Raw genomic sequence first — 14,875 nt, 5'->3', positions numbered from 1 at the left:
TTTATTTAATAAAATATTAAATTAATTATAAATTAATCATAACAATAAGATTAAGAAAAATGAGTGGCCAAATTTGATCTCTAGATCGGTCTTAAGAAGGGTTCGACATTGATCACGACTCTTTGGAAAGTTATATAAATTTAATAATTCAGGTCTCACTATCCATTAACCCTATTTTAACTATCATTCTCCCCATCTCTCTTACTTTATCAATTTTTGTCTTAATTCTCGTATCATACTCATTACCCATATTTAGAATTATTGAGATTTATCCAATGAAACTAATAATCGTAGAAAGATGTGTTTATGGATAAAAAATAATATATTGATATTAGATTTCTTATGGAATAATGAAACTGACGATGTATTAAACCTAACCTATAAGGTTCGACCTCCTAGTCTATTCGGGAAAGAACCGCAAAGAAAACCCGATCGGGGCTTTAAGCCCGACTCAATTTAAAACAAAACAAAACATAATAAAACAAAAGACTAAAGAATACGCCTTGCATTTGGTAATCTTCGCCGGCACTCTTCCTTTTGGCGCTCTTCTTGTGTTCCTCCTGGTTGCTGCTCTTCCTCCTGTTCTATTATTGGTCATGTATCAAAAACACAGAAAGACACGTGAAGAAAACATTTCATGAAATTTAATAGCAATACCAACACTAGTGTCTCCTGACTCGGTTCCTGGCAGCCATTCTTGCACGCCTTCTCCTCATGTCTCTGGCAATGAATATGTCTTCAACAACTTCTTCTATTTTGCCGAAATATTTCTCTCTGAAGCTTCTGCAAAATAGAAGTAGCCACAAAATGATCCCAACACCCACAATGTATCCAAGTGCAGCTGATACGTATTCCCACTCAATCTCCCTCTTCTCTTCAGCATCTTCATGCTCTCCTGGTGTTAATCCATTGTAATTGTCATCAGTATGACTGCAGCTTTTGTTGAGAGGGAAACCACATAGGCCTAGATTTCCTTCAAAGGATTCAGCTGAAAATGTTTGAATTTGACGGCCTTTTGGGATCTCTCCGGACAACTTATTGTAAGATAGATTCATCACTTCAAGGAATGTGAGTTCTCCTAGCCACATCGGTATTGGCCCTGTTAGTTCGTTCACGGAGAGGTCAAGTGATTCTAGCTCACTCAAGTGGCCAAATGACTGAGGGATGCTTCCGTTGAGGGCATTGTGAGACAAGTTGAGATGATGAAGTGAGGTAAGATCGCCAATTGCCTTTGGTATCTCTCCTATGAAGTTATTGCAAGAAACATCAATACTACCAAATTCTGGCCAAATCATTTCAAGTTTTAACTTTATGCCTTTCATGATTAATATCACTCCAACTTCATACGATTGTGCAGAACTCCATTGCATCATTCCCTTCCAACTAGAGAAGTTTATTGATTCCAGACGTCCACAGAAATTATTTGAAGATATATCTAGAATTCGAAGCTCTGGTGAGGCCACGTTACATGTCACTTCACCATGGAATCCGTTGGAGTGCAAAGCAAAAACTTTCAATGTGGATGATAGCATGCATGGGAACGTATCGTTGATTTTGTTGTTCCCAATGTCCATGAACTCCAGCGACATACAACCTTTGAGAGATTTTGGGATCCTCCCTTCTATACTATTATTGTTAAGCGCCAAATATTGTAGCTTACAATCCAAAGGAAAATGATCTGGAATGCTGCCGTTGATGTTGTTTTGATTCAGATCAAGCCCAATAACATTTTGGAGTAGGCAAGGGGGAATGCTGCCACTTAATTTATTTCCAGACAAGTCAAGAATATCGAGTTGTGTGGCATTACAAAGGGAAGTTGAAATTGATCCATTTAAACTATTATTAGCAATAAACAAGTACCAGAGTTCAGATTCAAGTGGAATAGGCAACTGTAACTCGCCCCTCAACTGGTTAGAGTCCAAGTATAGGAACAAAAGAGAAGAAGGAATATGGTAAGGCTTTTGAAAATCTGTTAGAAGATTAAATGAGAGGTCTAGACGCGTAAGTTGTGTTCCCCAAATCCAACTAGGTATCTCCCCTGCAATACTATTCTTTGAGAGACTCAACATTTCTAGATCCATATGTTTGATGAGATCAGGAAAATGGGACAAGTTACATGAACCTAGGCCTAACCTTTTTAAATGGAGACCACCATATGAACTTGAATTGGCGTTGCCAACATCTACTGACAAGCTATTGCCGGATAGACCAAGAAATGTGAGATTGGGAAGGCTCCGAAACTTGTCTAGTTGAAAAGTGCCATTAAATTGGTTGTAACTAAGACGAAGTACCAGCAGTGAAGGAAGATCATATAGAGAGTGAGGAATGTTACCATAGAAAGAATTATAACTTAAATGTAAATAAACCAGATTGGAATGACCTTTGAACAACGTAGAAGAAAGTGAGCCTGTCAAGAAGTTATATGCCAAATTGACATGAATCAGTTTGGTTAGGTTAGCCAAGGTGGATGGAATTGAACCCTTCAAACTGCAGTTATAAAGACTTAAGACGGTCAAACTTGGAAAACTGGCAATCAAGTCCGGCATCATTACTGTTGAAAGATCATTATAATCTAGTCGAAGAATAGAAAGGGAATGGAGTTTCCAAAAGGAATTAGACAAAGGGCCATAGAGATTACAATAGTACAAGCTCAAAGAGGTGAGGTTGGGTAAATATGATGAAACAATGTGGCTCCATTTTTTCCTTTCATGAAAGGAGGTAATATTGACACAATCAAGATAGAGTTCTCTAAGCCCTGTTAGATTCCGAACAAGCATTTCCAGATTTGGATTCTCAAGACTTAGACACTCTCCGGGTGTCGGGTGTCGAGCAATCATAGTTGGAGATATCGAGACTAACCAATCTCATCAAGGATGAAATTTCAACCGGAACCTGCCCACCAAAACCGGCATATGACAAATTCAAGTGCGTCAAATAAGTGAAATTGCCAATACCTTTTGGAAATGGATGAGTGTAGTTGAAGTCATTGTAGGCAAGGTTGAGCTTCTTCAGATATTTAAATCTGAAGAGACTCGACGAATCCCCAATTCCTCCAGAAATGGCCTCATCATCGAGCTGCAAACTAACGACATAGCCAGAAGGATCACATTCCACACCGTGCCACTTGCAGCACTCTTCACTTTCATTCCATCGCACCAGTTTTGTCGAAAGAGAAGAATCAAAAATCAACTCATGCTTGAGTTGAAGCAACAGAATTTCCTGATGATGAAGGCAATTGTTATTGTAAGAATGAGCAGTGAAAATGAAGGAGGAAATTAGGAAACAAATGAACCACCACATGTTTGAAAGCATTGTGAAGAAAAGATATTGTGTGTACAAATAAATATTGCTGCAAGTGGCTTAAATAAGCAATCGCAGTTTACTTGGATAACTTTTTTAGGACCACCACTTGGATGACTTATTAATGTGGGGAGGGGTTTAACCATTTTAGTTTTATTCACAATTAATTGTAAGTTCTTTTTCTTGGTCTTTGTTTTATGTAAATTATACAAGTAGGCCTATATGATTTGGATTTGAAGAAAATGACAGAACAACACTAAGTTGACTTGTGGTCCACCTTCTATAAGTCATAGTATTAAATAATTACTTAAAACTCTTAGGTGTTACTACCTCTGTCCACCAAATATTGACACACTTTGACCCGACACGAGTTTTAAGAAATGTAATGGAAAGTGAGTTGAAAAAGTTAGTGGGATGTGTGTCCTACTTTTAAAGTATTAGTTTTATAATAAAATGTGAAGAATGAGTTAGTGGAATATGGGGTCCACTACCAAAAATGATAAACCTAGTCAAACTTTCAGGGACGGAGGTAGTACTAAATTCTAGCCTTGCAACTTTGAATTGATCATACTTCTTGAGTTGGAATTAAAGACTTAGCAATTGTTATGTAAAACAGTATCATTTTCTTTGTTGAAAGTTTTCTTAATTCGAGAAAAACTTTTCAGTGCACTGATGCTTAGTGGTTTTTCCACTATAAACAAAGAAAATTAGATAAATTGTGATATACGGCGATACAGGGGCGGACCCATGTGGTAGAGAAGTGGGGCGAAAGCCTTCAATGGAAATATTTTTTTAACTATTTTCCTTTATAAATTTTTGAAACTTTATCTAAAGTTACTGTAAACTATGGTGTAAAAATCCTTACAAATGATTTAAAACATCAAAAAATGTAATCTCAGCACCTATCGAATATTTTTATCTGCGCACGTCCTTGCAGCGATGACTTGTAAATTTGTTTGATGTAAAAGATACACTACAAAAAAAGGTGGTTTCTCCACCCACTTCATTCAGTGGGTTCAATTCCACAAAATTTCCAACGAAAAGTTTTTGACTGATTTCTATCATTCAGATAATTCAATTACGGTTGGAAACGATGATTAAAAATAATAGGTACGATTTGCTCTGTATTTCACACGTTAGGCCACAGCTATTTATGATACTACCTCCGTCCACCAAAATTTGTTCCATTTCTCCATTCCGTTCGACCCCAAAATTTTTCCCATTTTACTTTTATCACTTTTGGTAATGGACCCTATATTCCACTAACTCATTCCTGCTCACATTTTATTATAAAACTAATATATAAAAGTAGGATCCACAGTCCACCAATTTTTTCAACTCACTTTCTATTACATTTCTCAAAACCCGTACCGGGTTAAAGTGGGACAAATTTCGGTGACGAAGATAGTAACAATTATAGATAATTTTGACTATTCAAAATTGAAAATTGAGGAGAAATGGGTAGATGATGAAACACTTTTTGTATATCGAAAACAATCACAACAGCGCAAGTAGGATTTCTTTGGGCTTCTGAACCCTTTTATAAAGTCATATGGTACAAACAAAAACAATGCAGCTAGTGGAATTGTCTATGGGCTTCTGAGCCCAATTCATTTTATGCCTTTCTCAGCCCATTAAGCATTTAGTTTATTTTCAAAATTATTCTTTAGGACTTTATTTTTTTTCAAGTTAGAATTCATTTTAAGAGTCCTATTTTAGTGTGTTAGTGGAAATGACTCAGTCACTCAACTATGAAAGCACTTTTCAGATGGAAACATGACTCAATTATGGTGTCGGAGGGGAAGTATTTGTCGCTGTAGATTAGGTCCCTGGAATTCATAGACGAAATTGGTTTTAGGGGAGATTGGAAATGCTAATATAATCCGATTTTGACACTACACAGATTTAAGAAATTGTTTGATTTTGTGAAGAAAATTGGAAAAAAATGAGTTAGTAGAATTTGAGTGTAATGGTTTAGTTGAATGGTGGGACAATAAAAAAGGAATAGACTCAACTACCTTGGGACGGAAGGAGGGAGTATATTGATATTAGATTTCTTATGAATAATAAAACTAACGATGTATTTAAACCTAACCTATATGGTTCGACCTCCTAGTCTATTCGGGAAAGAACCGTAAAGAAAACCTGAACGGGGCTTTAAGCCCAAATCAATATATAACAAAACAAACCATAATTTAATAAGACAAAAGACTAAAGAATACGCATTGCATGGATGAAGCGTAATCTTCAAGGCCACATCCGAAGAGCAATTCGTTCATTCTGCTCTTCTTCTCCGGCTGGTTGCTGCTCTTCCTCATGTTCTGTTATTGGTCATTTATCAAAACACACAAACACATGTGAAGAAAACATATCTCAAGAAATTTAATAGCAATACCAACACTAGTGTCTCCTGACTCGGTTTCTGGCAGCCATTCTTGCACGTCTTCTTCTCCTGTTTCTGGCCTCAAACACCTCTTCAATAATCTCATCAATTTTTCCAAAGTATGTATGTCTGAAGCTTCTGCAGAATAGAAGTAGCCATACAATGCTTCCGAATCCCACAACATATCCAAGTGCAGCTGATACGTATTCCCACTCAATCTCCCTCTTCTCTTCAACATCTTCATGTTCTCGCGGTGAGAGCTCACCAGTATGACTACAGTTTATATTGAGAGGGAAACCACATAGGCCTGGATTTCCATTGTAGGATTCAGCTGAAAATGTCTGAATTTGACGGCCTTTTGGGATCATTCCAACCAGCTTATTGTAAGAAAGGTTCAAGACTTCAAGTAATGTGAGTTCTCCAAGCCCCATCGTTATTGGCCCCTTCAGCTGGTTAGCCTACATTCCTTAGGAAAAATATCTGGAATGTTGCCGCTGTTGTTGTTGTTCCCAATGTCCATGGTCTCCAACCACTTGCAATGTTCAAGGGACTTTGGGATCTTCCCTTCCATGCTATTATTGTTAAGTAACAGAAATTGTAGCTCACAATCTGATGGAAAATGATCTGGAATGCTGCCATTGAGGTTGTTTTGATTCAGATCAAGATTATTAATGTTTTGGCGTAGGCAAAGGGGTATGCTGGCACTTAACTTATTTTTAGACAAAGAAAGATAATCAAGGTGTGTGGCTTTGCAAAGGGATGTTGGAATTGATCCACTTAAACTATTATTTGCGAAAGACAACCACCAGAGTTGAGATTCAGGTGTAATGGGCAGATGCAACTCGCCCCTGAGCTGGTTAGAGACCAATATAATAGGAACTCAAGAGAAGCAGAAATATGGTAAGGCTTTTGAAAATCTGTTAGAAGATTAAATGAGAGGTCCAAATACCAAAGTTGTGTTCCCCAAATCCAACTAGGTATCTCCCCTGCAATACTATTGGATGCAAGGACCAATTCATGCAGATCCAAATCTTTGATGAAATCAGGAAAATGGGACAAGTTACATGAATCTAGGTGTAACACTTTTAATTGGAGACCATGAGAGGTCGGGATTTTGCACGTGTGTCGTAGGCACGTGTCCCTTCCTGTTCAACAAGATTTATAAGTTCCCACTTTCCAAAATACTATTAGTTAGTACATGGTAAGTTAGGGTGTCGAACCCACGAGGAACGGTAGCATCCGTTATGTATTTCCACACTTAGAAAGGGTTTTGGCGATGCCGCCACGCTCTAAATTAGGGGTGGGAACTGAACTACGAAATATAAACAACACTTAAGCTAAGATTGGGAACTAAACATGCAAATAACATGCAACTAAAATAAAGCATTTAAACTGGAAAGCAGACTGGGCAAGTTGGTAAACTGGGCAACTTAGCAGTGGCGAAAATAAGAACATTTCGGAAATGAAAACAAAGCAGCATCTAGCACGAATTTTACTAAGTTCAGAAGCAAAAGGAACTAAGTTAAAAGCTAAGGAAGATAAACTAAGTGTTAGCTACTAAAGAAATCTAGAAACTAGGATTGTGACATGTTCAAAAGGTGAACTTTAAAGCCCTAACTAATGTGACTTAAAGCTTAAATGAAAAGCATGTGGAGTGTAGAAATTATCTAATCTAAATGGCTGCCAAAAGTGAAAAGAAAGCATGTACTTGTTGTCTCCCTAAACCCAATTACCCAAGGTGTAAAACCAATGGATAAAAGCCTACAACTAATGGTCCTTTCACTTAACTTCTAAAAGCTGATATCTCTCCTAAATCTACACTAAGGCCACGAAAATAAGGAGGAGAAAGAGAGTAGATGGCTGCTACATAATTAAAAAGGCAAGAGAAACACAAGATCATCAATTAAACTACCTAAACATGCATTGAAAACACCAAATGAGAAAGCTGAAACTTAACCACTCCATATAGAAGATAAAGAACACTAAGAACATTCTACAATAGTGATGAAACACATTAAAAACGAAATCAACAAGCAAAACACAAACAACAATTAACTAGGCAAGAAATGAAAGTTAAAACTTAAAAACAAGGATCTTCACCTAAAAAACACAAGAACACAAGTACTAAGAGTAAATGCTTTAACACTAGAGAAATAAATACACCAAAGCTCTTAAAGATCAGCCTCCAAAAACCATTAAATAGAGAGTTAAGATGTTGGAATTAAGTTTCAACACAAGTGCTACAAAGAAACTAAAGCATTAAAGAAACTAAAATCTACTACAAGCTTCAACCCATGGTGAATTAAGATCTTCGCTGCAATAGTTCAAACCCTCTTCTTAAGGAAGAGAGTAAAAGCTTTCTAGAGAGAGAAATAGCTAAAACTAAACTAAAGCTAAAGTGATAAAGTTTTTTAGTTTTTGGTGACTAAGTCTTTTTAATACATATATCCAATAAAAGATATTCTCCTTCTTTTTTACTCTCCAAGGGCAGATATGGGCGTGTGTAACAAGTGAGAGTTGTCCTTGACAAATGTGTGGAAGTGGCTTTAGTCATTTTCCCGTCAGGTTCAAACTGGCCAGTCCAACAGCTTGGCCAGTTTGGGTCTTCTTTGCCTTCTTCCTTCACTTTCTTCTATTCCTTGTCATTTTACCCTCTTTCTTGCATGTTTTCCTCTCCATGCCTTCATTAAGCAGCTTTCCAACTTAATGCTCCATTCCCTGCCAAATAACATCTTTTTTCATGCAAATATTCAACATATAGTACAAATAGTGATCAATTCCGAGTGACGAAAACTAGCCTATCAAACCTCCTCACACTTGGATCATACTTGTCCCAAGTATGTGGCTGGACTTTTCACTCAATTACTAGTTTAAGTCACTCCCCTCTACTTTTTACACACACACGCTAACTTAAACAAACACAAAATATAAAGACATTTACAAGACACAAACACACACAACGACATACACACGAAAGACATACCAAGCAAGTTGTACGAAAAGCGTAATGATACCCCAAGAATCAAGCTCAAAACAGATTTTTAAAACATAATTTTTTTTAAAACATAGTTTTCTTCATCGAACAATGTGGTTCCAACCGTCGGTATCATCAAGATAGTTAAGCACATATCACAAGCAAAAGATTCACTCCCTTACCCTCTCAAACTGTAAGGACAATTCTCTCAAGAATAATGATGTAAATGCAATCAAGAAGATATCACTTTATCACATGTAGCTCAAGAGGGTCTTGCACGGGATGTAATGGGGCTTGGGACCATTTAAATATTGTCGGTTAGATCCTAGGGGTCCTAAGCTAGTGAGTGTAGTACAACAAAAACTTGTGCTTATTCTCCAAAGGGATACTTAGAAACTCCAGACACAATCACCCACAATCAAACCAAAAGTTAGAGATGCATTTAACATTCTTCTTCTTCTTTCTTCTTTCTTCCTCTTCTTTTTTTTTTCTTCTGCTTCCATCTACCTTCCCACATTCTCCTTGCCATTTTCTCTTTGTTTTGTTTCCTTCCTCTTTTTCCTTCTTTTTCTGTTTTCTGTTTCTTTTTCTTCTCTTCTCTTTTTTTTTTCTTTTTCTTCTCTTTTCCTTCTTTTTTTCTACCTTTTTTTTTTCTTTACGTAACAGCCATAGTTTTTCTTTTTTTGGTGGGGGAGGCAAATTTGTTTGGATATTTACAAATGCCATCTCTTTTCCAAAAGTTGGTGATCATGTAGGAGCAACTAAGAACATTTATTTTGCACAAGAGGGAAACCATTTTCTAACTTAGAAAGAAATGTAGGCTCAAGGTTTCAAAGTGGCAACTAGGGGTAGCTCTTTTTGGTTGATGTAATCACAAAGAATGAGGCTCAATTTGGCTTTTCCTAGTGCCCTCTATCTATGCCATAGTGACCAAGCGATATCAACTATCATGCAATGCTTTACGCTCAGACTGGGCAGTTCGCCTGGATCGGGCAGCTTGCTGGTAGACTTTGCATGCTCCAATTGGTTGCACCCTTTCATGATGGTCGCTTCTGGTCTCAAAGGCATGAGTGTAGGTCCATCGGGTGGAATGATGATGTGCTCTTCAATCTCCTCATCGCTATCCTCTTCATCTTCAAACCAAGCAGTCACCTGACTTGGGCAGTGTGCTACACTGGCCAATCTGGGCCCCTGCTCCAATGTTTCCTCCGGTCCGTTCTTTGAGTTATTGATGAATGAAGCTTTCAACTCTTTCCCGGACCTAAAGGTAATCTGACTAAGGTTCTCCTTCCTTGGTGATTGCACTTGAGCCGGAACTCCTCCACCATTCCCACGCATATTATTGATGGAAGTCGCCAATTGTGTCATTTGGCGTGCAAGATGATCAAGACTAATCATTTGCTCATATTGTTCGTCATGCATCTCATGCACTACATTGTAATTGGCTTGCAAATTGTTTTGCATGAGTTGTTGGGATGTGATTAGATCCTCCATCATTTCTTCTAAGCACTTTGGTGGCATTGGCGGATGATTTGATTGATATTGGCCAAGTTCTTGTGGCTGAAAACACGGAGGGAATCCACTTGGATCGGGAGACCAATAAACATGATTAACATCTGATCCATGGAAAGCTTGGTAATTTACTTGTGGTGGTGGACCTTGATATTGTTGATTCGGATCGGTCCATACAAAATTGGAATGATCATGCCATCCAAGATTGTATGGATCTGTGAAATGATCCATGTTGCACTTTAATGGCACACCACTCTCGTCATTGGCTCTTGAATTGATTTCCTCATCAGTTTTCTCCAAACTCTCTGACTAGACAAGCTGGGCAGTATGTTGAACTTGGCAGTTATATGAACTGCCCAGGACAGAGAAACCAATACCCACTTGTTCTCTCAAGCGAGCTACCTTGCGTAGCCTCTTCGGTGTCTACTTAACTCCAATATCGAACAACAAACTTGGAGAAGAGGACCTGCTCATAACCTAAAAATAAAAGAGAAAAAAACAACAACAAAAAAAACAAGTCAAAAACTATATACAATAAGTGTAGGAATACATAACAAGACAACAACACCGTTCCCCGGCAACGGCGCCATTTGAGAGGTCGGGATTTTGCACGCGTGTCGTAGGCGCGTGTCCCTTCCTATTCAACAAGATTTATAAGTTCCCACTTTCCAAAATACTATTAATTAGTATATGGTAAGTTAGGGTGTCGAACCCACGAGGAACGGTAGCATCCGTTATGTATTTCCACACTTAGAAAGGTTTTGGCGATGCCGCCACGCTTTAAATTGGGGGTGGGAACTGAACTACGAAATATAAATAACACTTAAGCTAAGATTGGGAACTAAACATGCAAATAAAATGCAATTAGAAGAAAGCATATAAACTGGAACGCAGACTGGGCAAGTTGGTAAACTGGGCAACTTAGCAGTGGCGAAAATAAGAACATTTCGGAAATGAAAACAAAGCAGCATCTAGCAAGAATTTTACTAAGTTCAGAAGCAAAAGGAACTAAGTTAAAAGCTAAGGAAGAATAAAACTAAAAGGAACTCCTAAAGGAAAGCTAGAAAACTAGGAAAGTGACATGTTCAAAAGGTGAACTTTAAAGCCCTAACTAATGTGACTTAAAGCTTAAATGAAAAGCATGTGGAGTGCAGAAATTATCTAATCTAAATGGCTGCCAAAAGTGAAAAGAAAGCATGTACTTGTTGTCTCCCTAAACCCTATTACCCAAGGTGTAAAACCAATGGATAAAAGCCTACAACTAATGGTCCTTTCACTTAACTTCTAAAAGCTGATATCTCTCCTAAATCTACACTAAGGCCACGAAAATAAGGAGGAGAAAGAGAGTAGATGGCTGCTACATAATTAAAAAGGCAAGAGAAACACAAGATCATCAATTAAACTACCTAAACATGCATTGAAAACACCAAATGAGAAAGCTGAAACTTAACCACTCCATATAGAAGATAAAGAACACTAAGAACATTCTACAATAGTGATGAAACACATTAAAAACGAAATCAACAAGCAAAACACAAACAACAATTAACTAGGCAAGAAATGAAAGTTAAAACTTAAAAACAAGGATCTTCACCTAAAAAACACAAGAACACAAGTACTAAGAGTAAATGCTTTAACACTAGAGAAATAAATACACCAAAGCTCTTAAAGATCAGCCTCCAAAAACCATTAAATAGAGAGTTAAGATGTTGGAATTAAGTTTCAACACAAGTGCTACAAAGAAACTAAAGCATTAAAGAAACTAAAATCTACTACAAGCTTCAACCCATGGTGAATTAAGATCTTCGCTGCAATAGTTCAAACCCTCTTCTTAAGGAAGAGAGTAAAAGCTTTCTAGAGAGAGAAATAGCTAAAACTAAACTAAAGCTAAAGTGATAAAGTTTTTTTAGTTTTTGGTGACTAAGTCTTTTTAATACATATATCCAATAAAAGATATTCTCCTTCTTTTTTACTCTCCAAGGGCAGATATGGGCGTGTGTAACAAGTGAGAGTTGTCCTTGACAAATGTGTGGAAGTGGCTTTAGTCATTTTCCCGTCAGGTTCAAACTGGCCAGTCCAACAGCTTGGCCAGTTTGGGTCTTCTTTGCCTTCTTCCTTCACTTTCTTCTATTCCTTGTCATTTTACCCTCTTTCTTGCATGTTTTCCTCTCCATGCCTTCATTAAGCAGCTTTCCATCTTAATGCTCCATTCCCTGCCAAATAACATCTTTTTTCATGCAAATATTCAACATATAGTACAAATAGTGATCAATTCCGAGTGACGAAAACTAGCCTATCAGACCACTATATGAACTCAAATTGAAGTTGCCAACATCTACTACAAGCTATTGCCTGATAGACCAAGCCGTGTGAGATTGGGAAGGCTTTGAAAGTTGTCGAGTTGAATAGTGCCATTAAATCGGTTGTAACTAAGATCAAGTTTCAAAAATGAAGGAAGAGCATACAGAGAGTGGGAGATGTTACCAGAGAATAAATTTTCGGACAAATCGAGATGAACGATATTGGAAACACCTTCAAAGAATGAAGAAGGAAGTGAGTCTGTCAAAGAGTTTTCTGACAGATCAACATGAATCAGCTTGGTGATTAGCAAACAATGTAGAAGGAAGTGAGCCTGTCGAGGAGTTATATGACAAATCAACATGAATAAGCTTAGTTAGGTTAGCAAAGGTGGACGGAATTGAACCATTTAAACTGCAGCTAGAAAGGGTCAAGGTGGTCAAGCTTGGAAAATTAGTGAATAAGTATTGAAGTGTTACCTCTGAAAGATCGTTATTATCTAGTCGAAGAATAGAAAGGGAATGAAGTTGCCAAAAGGATTTAGGCGAAGGGGCATAAAGAAAACAACCAACCATGCTCAAAGAGGTGAGGTTGGGTAAATGTGATGATATAATATGGCCCCAGTTTTTCATTTCTTGCAAGGAAGTCATATAGACACCATCAAGATAGAGCTCTCGAAGCTCTGTTAGATTTTGGACAAGCATCTCCAAATTTGGGTGCTTAAGGCTAATCTCTCCAAAGTAGTTGGAGATATCGAGACTAGCCAATCTCGTCAATGTCCAAATTTCTGAAGGAACATGCCCGCCAAAATCAGCAAATGACAAATTCAACTGTGTCAAATAAGTGAAATTGCCAATACCTTTTGGAATGCGATCAAAGTTGAAGTGATTGTAGGCAAGGTTGAGCTTCTGCAGATATTTAAATCTGAAGAGACTCGACGAATCCCCAATTCCACCAGAAATGGCCTCACCATCGAGTTGCAAACTAACGACATAGCCAGAAGCATTACATTCCACACCAGGCCACTTGCAGCACTCGCCGCTTTCGTTCCATCGCACCAGTTTTATCGAAAGAGAAGAATTGAAGATCGTCTCATCCCTGAGTTGAAGCAACAAGATTTCTTGATGACGAAGGCATTTGTTATTATAAGAATGAGCAGTGAAAATGAAGGACGAAGTTAATATACAAATGAAGAACAACATGTTTGAAAGCATGGTGAAAGAAGATATTGATTTTTTTTTTATTTGTACAAATGGAGAGATTTTTTTATTTGATTTTTAAGACCACTACTTGGAAGACTTAATAATGTGGGGAGGGGTTTATGCATTTCAGTTTTATTCTATTTTTTATTTTTGGTGATAATTAACCCCTTTGAGTTCAAAAAAAGTAGTACTTTCTCCTTCCCCGATTAAGAGTCACACTTTTCCATTTCGGTTCGTTCTCAATTAAGAGTCACACTTCATTTTTACTATAAACAGTAAGTAGGTCCCGCATTCCACTAACTCAATTCACTCACATTTTATTATAAAATCAATATAAAAAAATGGGTCCCACATTCCACTAACTTTTCCAAACCAACTTTTCTTTACATTTCTTAAAACTTGTACCCGGTCAAAGTGTGACTCCTAATAGGGAACAGAGGGAGTACTATGATATGCAATTAATTTCTTGTTAAATATTGTTTTTTTAAGTACGAGCCTAATTCTCTGGGTCATAGGCGTCCACCCTTCAGAGAACTCTGTCACCTACTCCGTCTCCACCTCCATCACCGATACAATACGAGCCTAATTCTCCAATCCTAATGGAGAACAATGAAGAGAACAACGATGGGGCAAACAACAATGAGAACAATAATGGATGGGGCAATAATGAGAATCCAATCATTCGCCAACTCCGTGAGCAGATGGCAACCTTGCAGAGGTAATTGGATGAGCAGAACGTGAGGCCAGTGCCGGTAAGAATCAGTTTGCCTACAGACAGGTTGCTAATCCTCCAATCAACAATGAGGGGATAGCCGCCAACCAATTTGAACTTAATCTGGGATTGATAAATATGGCAGAGGCAAATGCATTTGGTGGTAGGAGCGCAGAGGACGCCAACAAACATCTGACTAAATTCATACAGATAAGCAATACTGTGAAGTCTAATGGTGTCTCAGATGAGCAAATCCGCCTTAGACTATTCCCGTTCTCCTTGAAGGACGAAGCCAAGGATTGGTACGATAACATGGATCCTAACTCGGTCGCTACTTGGGATGCGATGGTTGAGCTTTTCTTGGATAAATATTACCCACCTAGCGAGGCACTCAAGCGCCAAGATGAAGTCATCTCTTATGCAATGCAGCCTCAGGAAAATATTCAAGACGCATGGAAGAGGTTCAAATACCTGATGAAGAGATGCCCCCAACC

General features: G+C 37.9%; 2 protein-coding genes across 3 annotated transcripts; both read right to left on the bottom strand.

The window, feature by feature from the left end:
* Positions 1-309: 309 nt before the first annotated feature.
* On the bottom strand, positions 310-3,313 carry LOC125219179 (receptor-like protein 42). Of its 2 annotated transcripts, none has more exons than XM_048121097.1 (2): positions 658-3,313; positions 310-584 (listed from the first exon to the last, which is right to left on the bottom strand). In XM_048121097.1, the coding sequence occupies exon 1, from the start codon at positions 2,835-2,837 to the stop codon at positions 663-665; it is 2,175 nt and encodes a 724-aa protein (XP_047977054.1). In that variant the 5' UTR covers positions 2,838-3,313; the 3' UTR covers positions 310-584; positions 658-662. The 2 variants fall into 2 exon arrangements, with proteins under 2 accessions (XP_047977054.1, XP_047977046.1); XM_048121089.1 differs by having other exon boundaries at positions 310-579.
* Positions 3,314-12,507: 9,194 nt separating this feature from the next.
* On the bottom strand, positions 12,508-13,669 carry LOC125189885 (receptor-like protein 50). Its single transcript, XM_048087113.1, has 2 exons — positions 12,947-13,669; positions 12,508-12,801 (listed from the first exon to the last, which is right to left on the bottom strand). The coding sequence occupies exons 1-2, from the start codon at positions 13,667-13,669 to the stop codon at positions 12,508-12,510; spliced, it is 1,017 nt and encodes a 338-aa protein (XP_047943070.1).
* Positions 13,670-14,875: the final 1,206 nt, after the last annotated feature.

This window comes from Salvia hispanica, chromosome 1 (genome assembly GCF_023119035.1).
Source record: "Salvia hispanica cultivar TCC Black 2014 chromosome 1, UniMelb_Shisp_WGS_1.0, whole genome shotgun sequence".
NCBI lineage: Eukaryota > Viridiplantae > Streptophyta > Magnoliopsida > Lamiales > Lamiaceae > Salvia > Salvia hispanica.
Note: the sequence above shows the minus strand (reverse complement) of the source record. Positions and strands in the feature narration are given on the sequence as shown.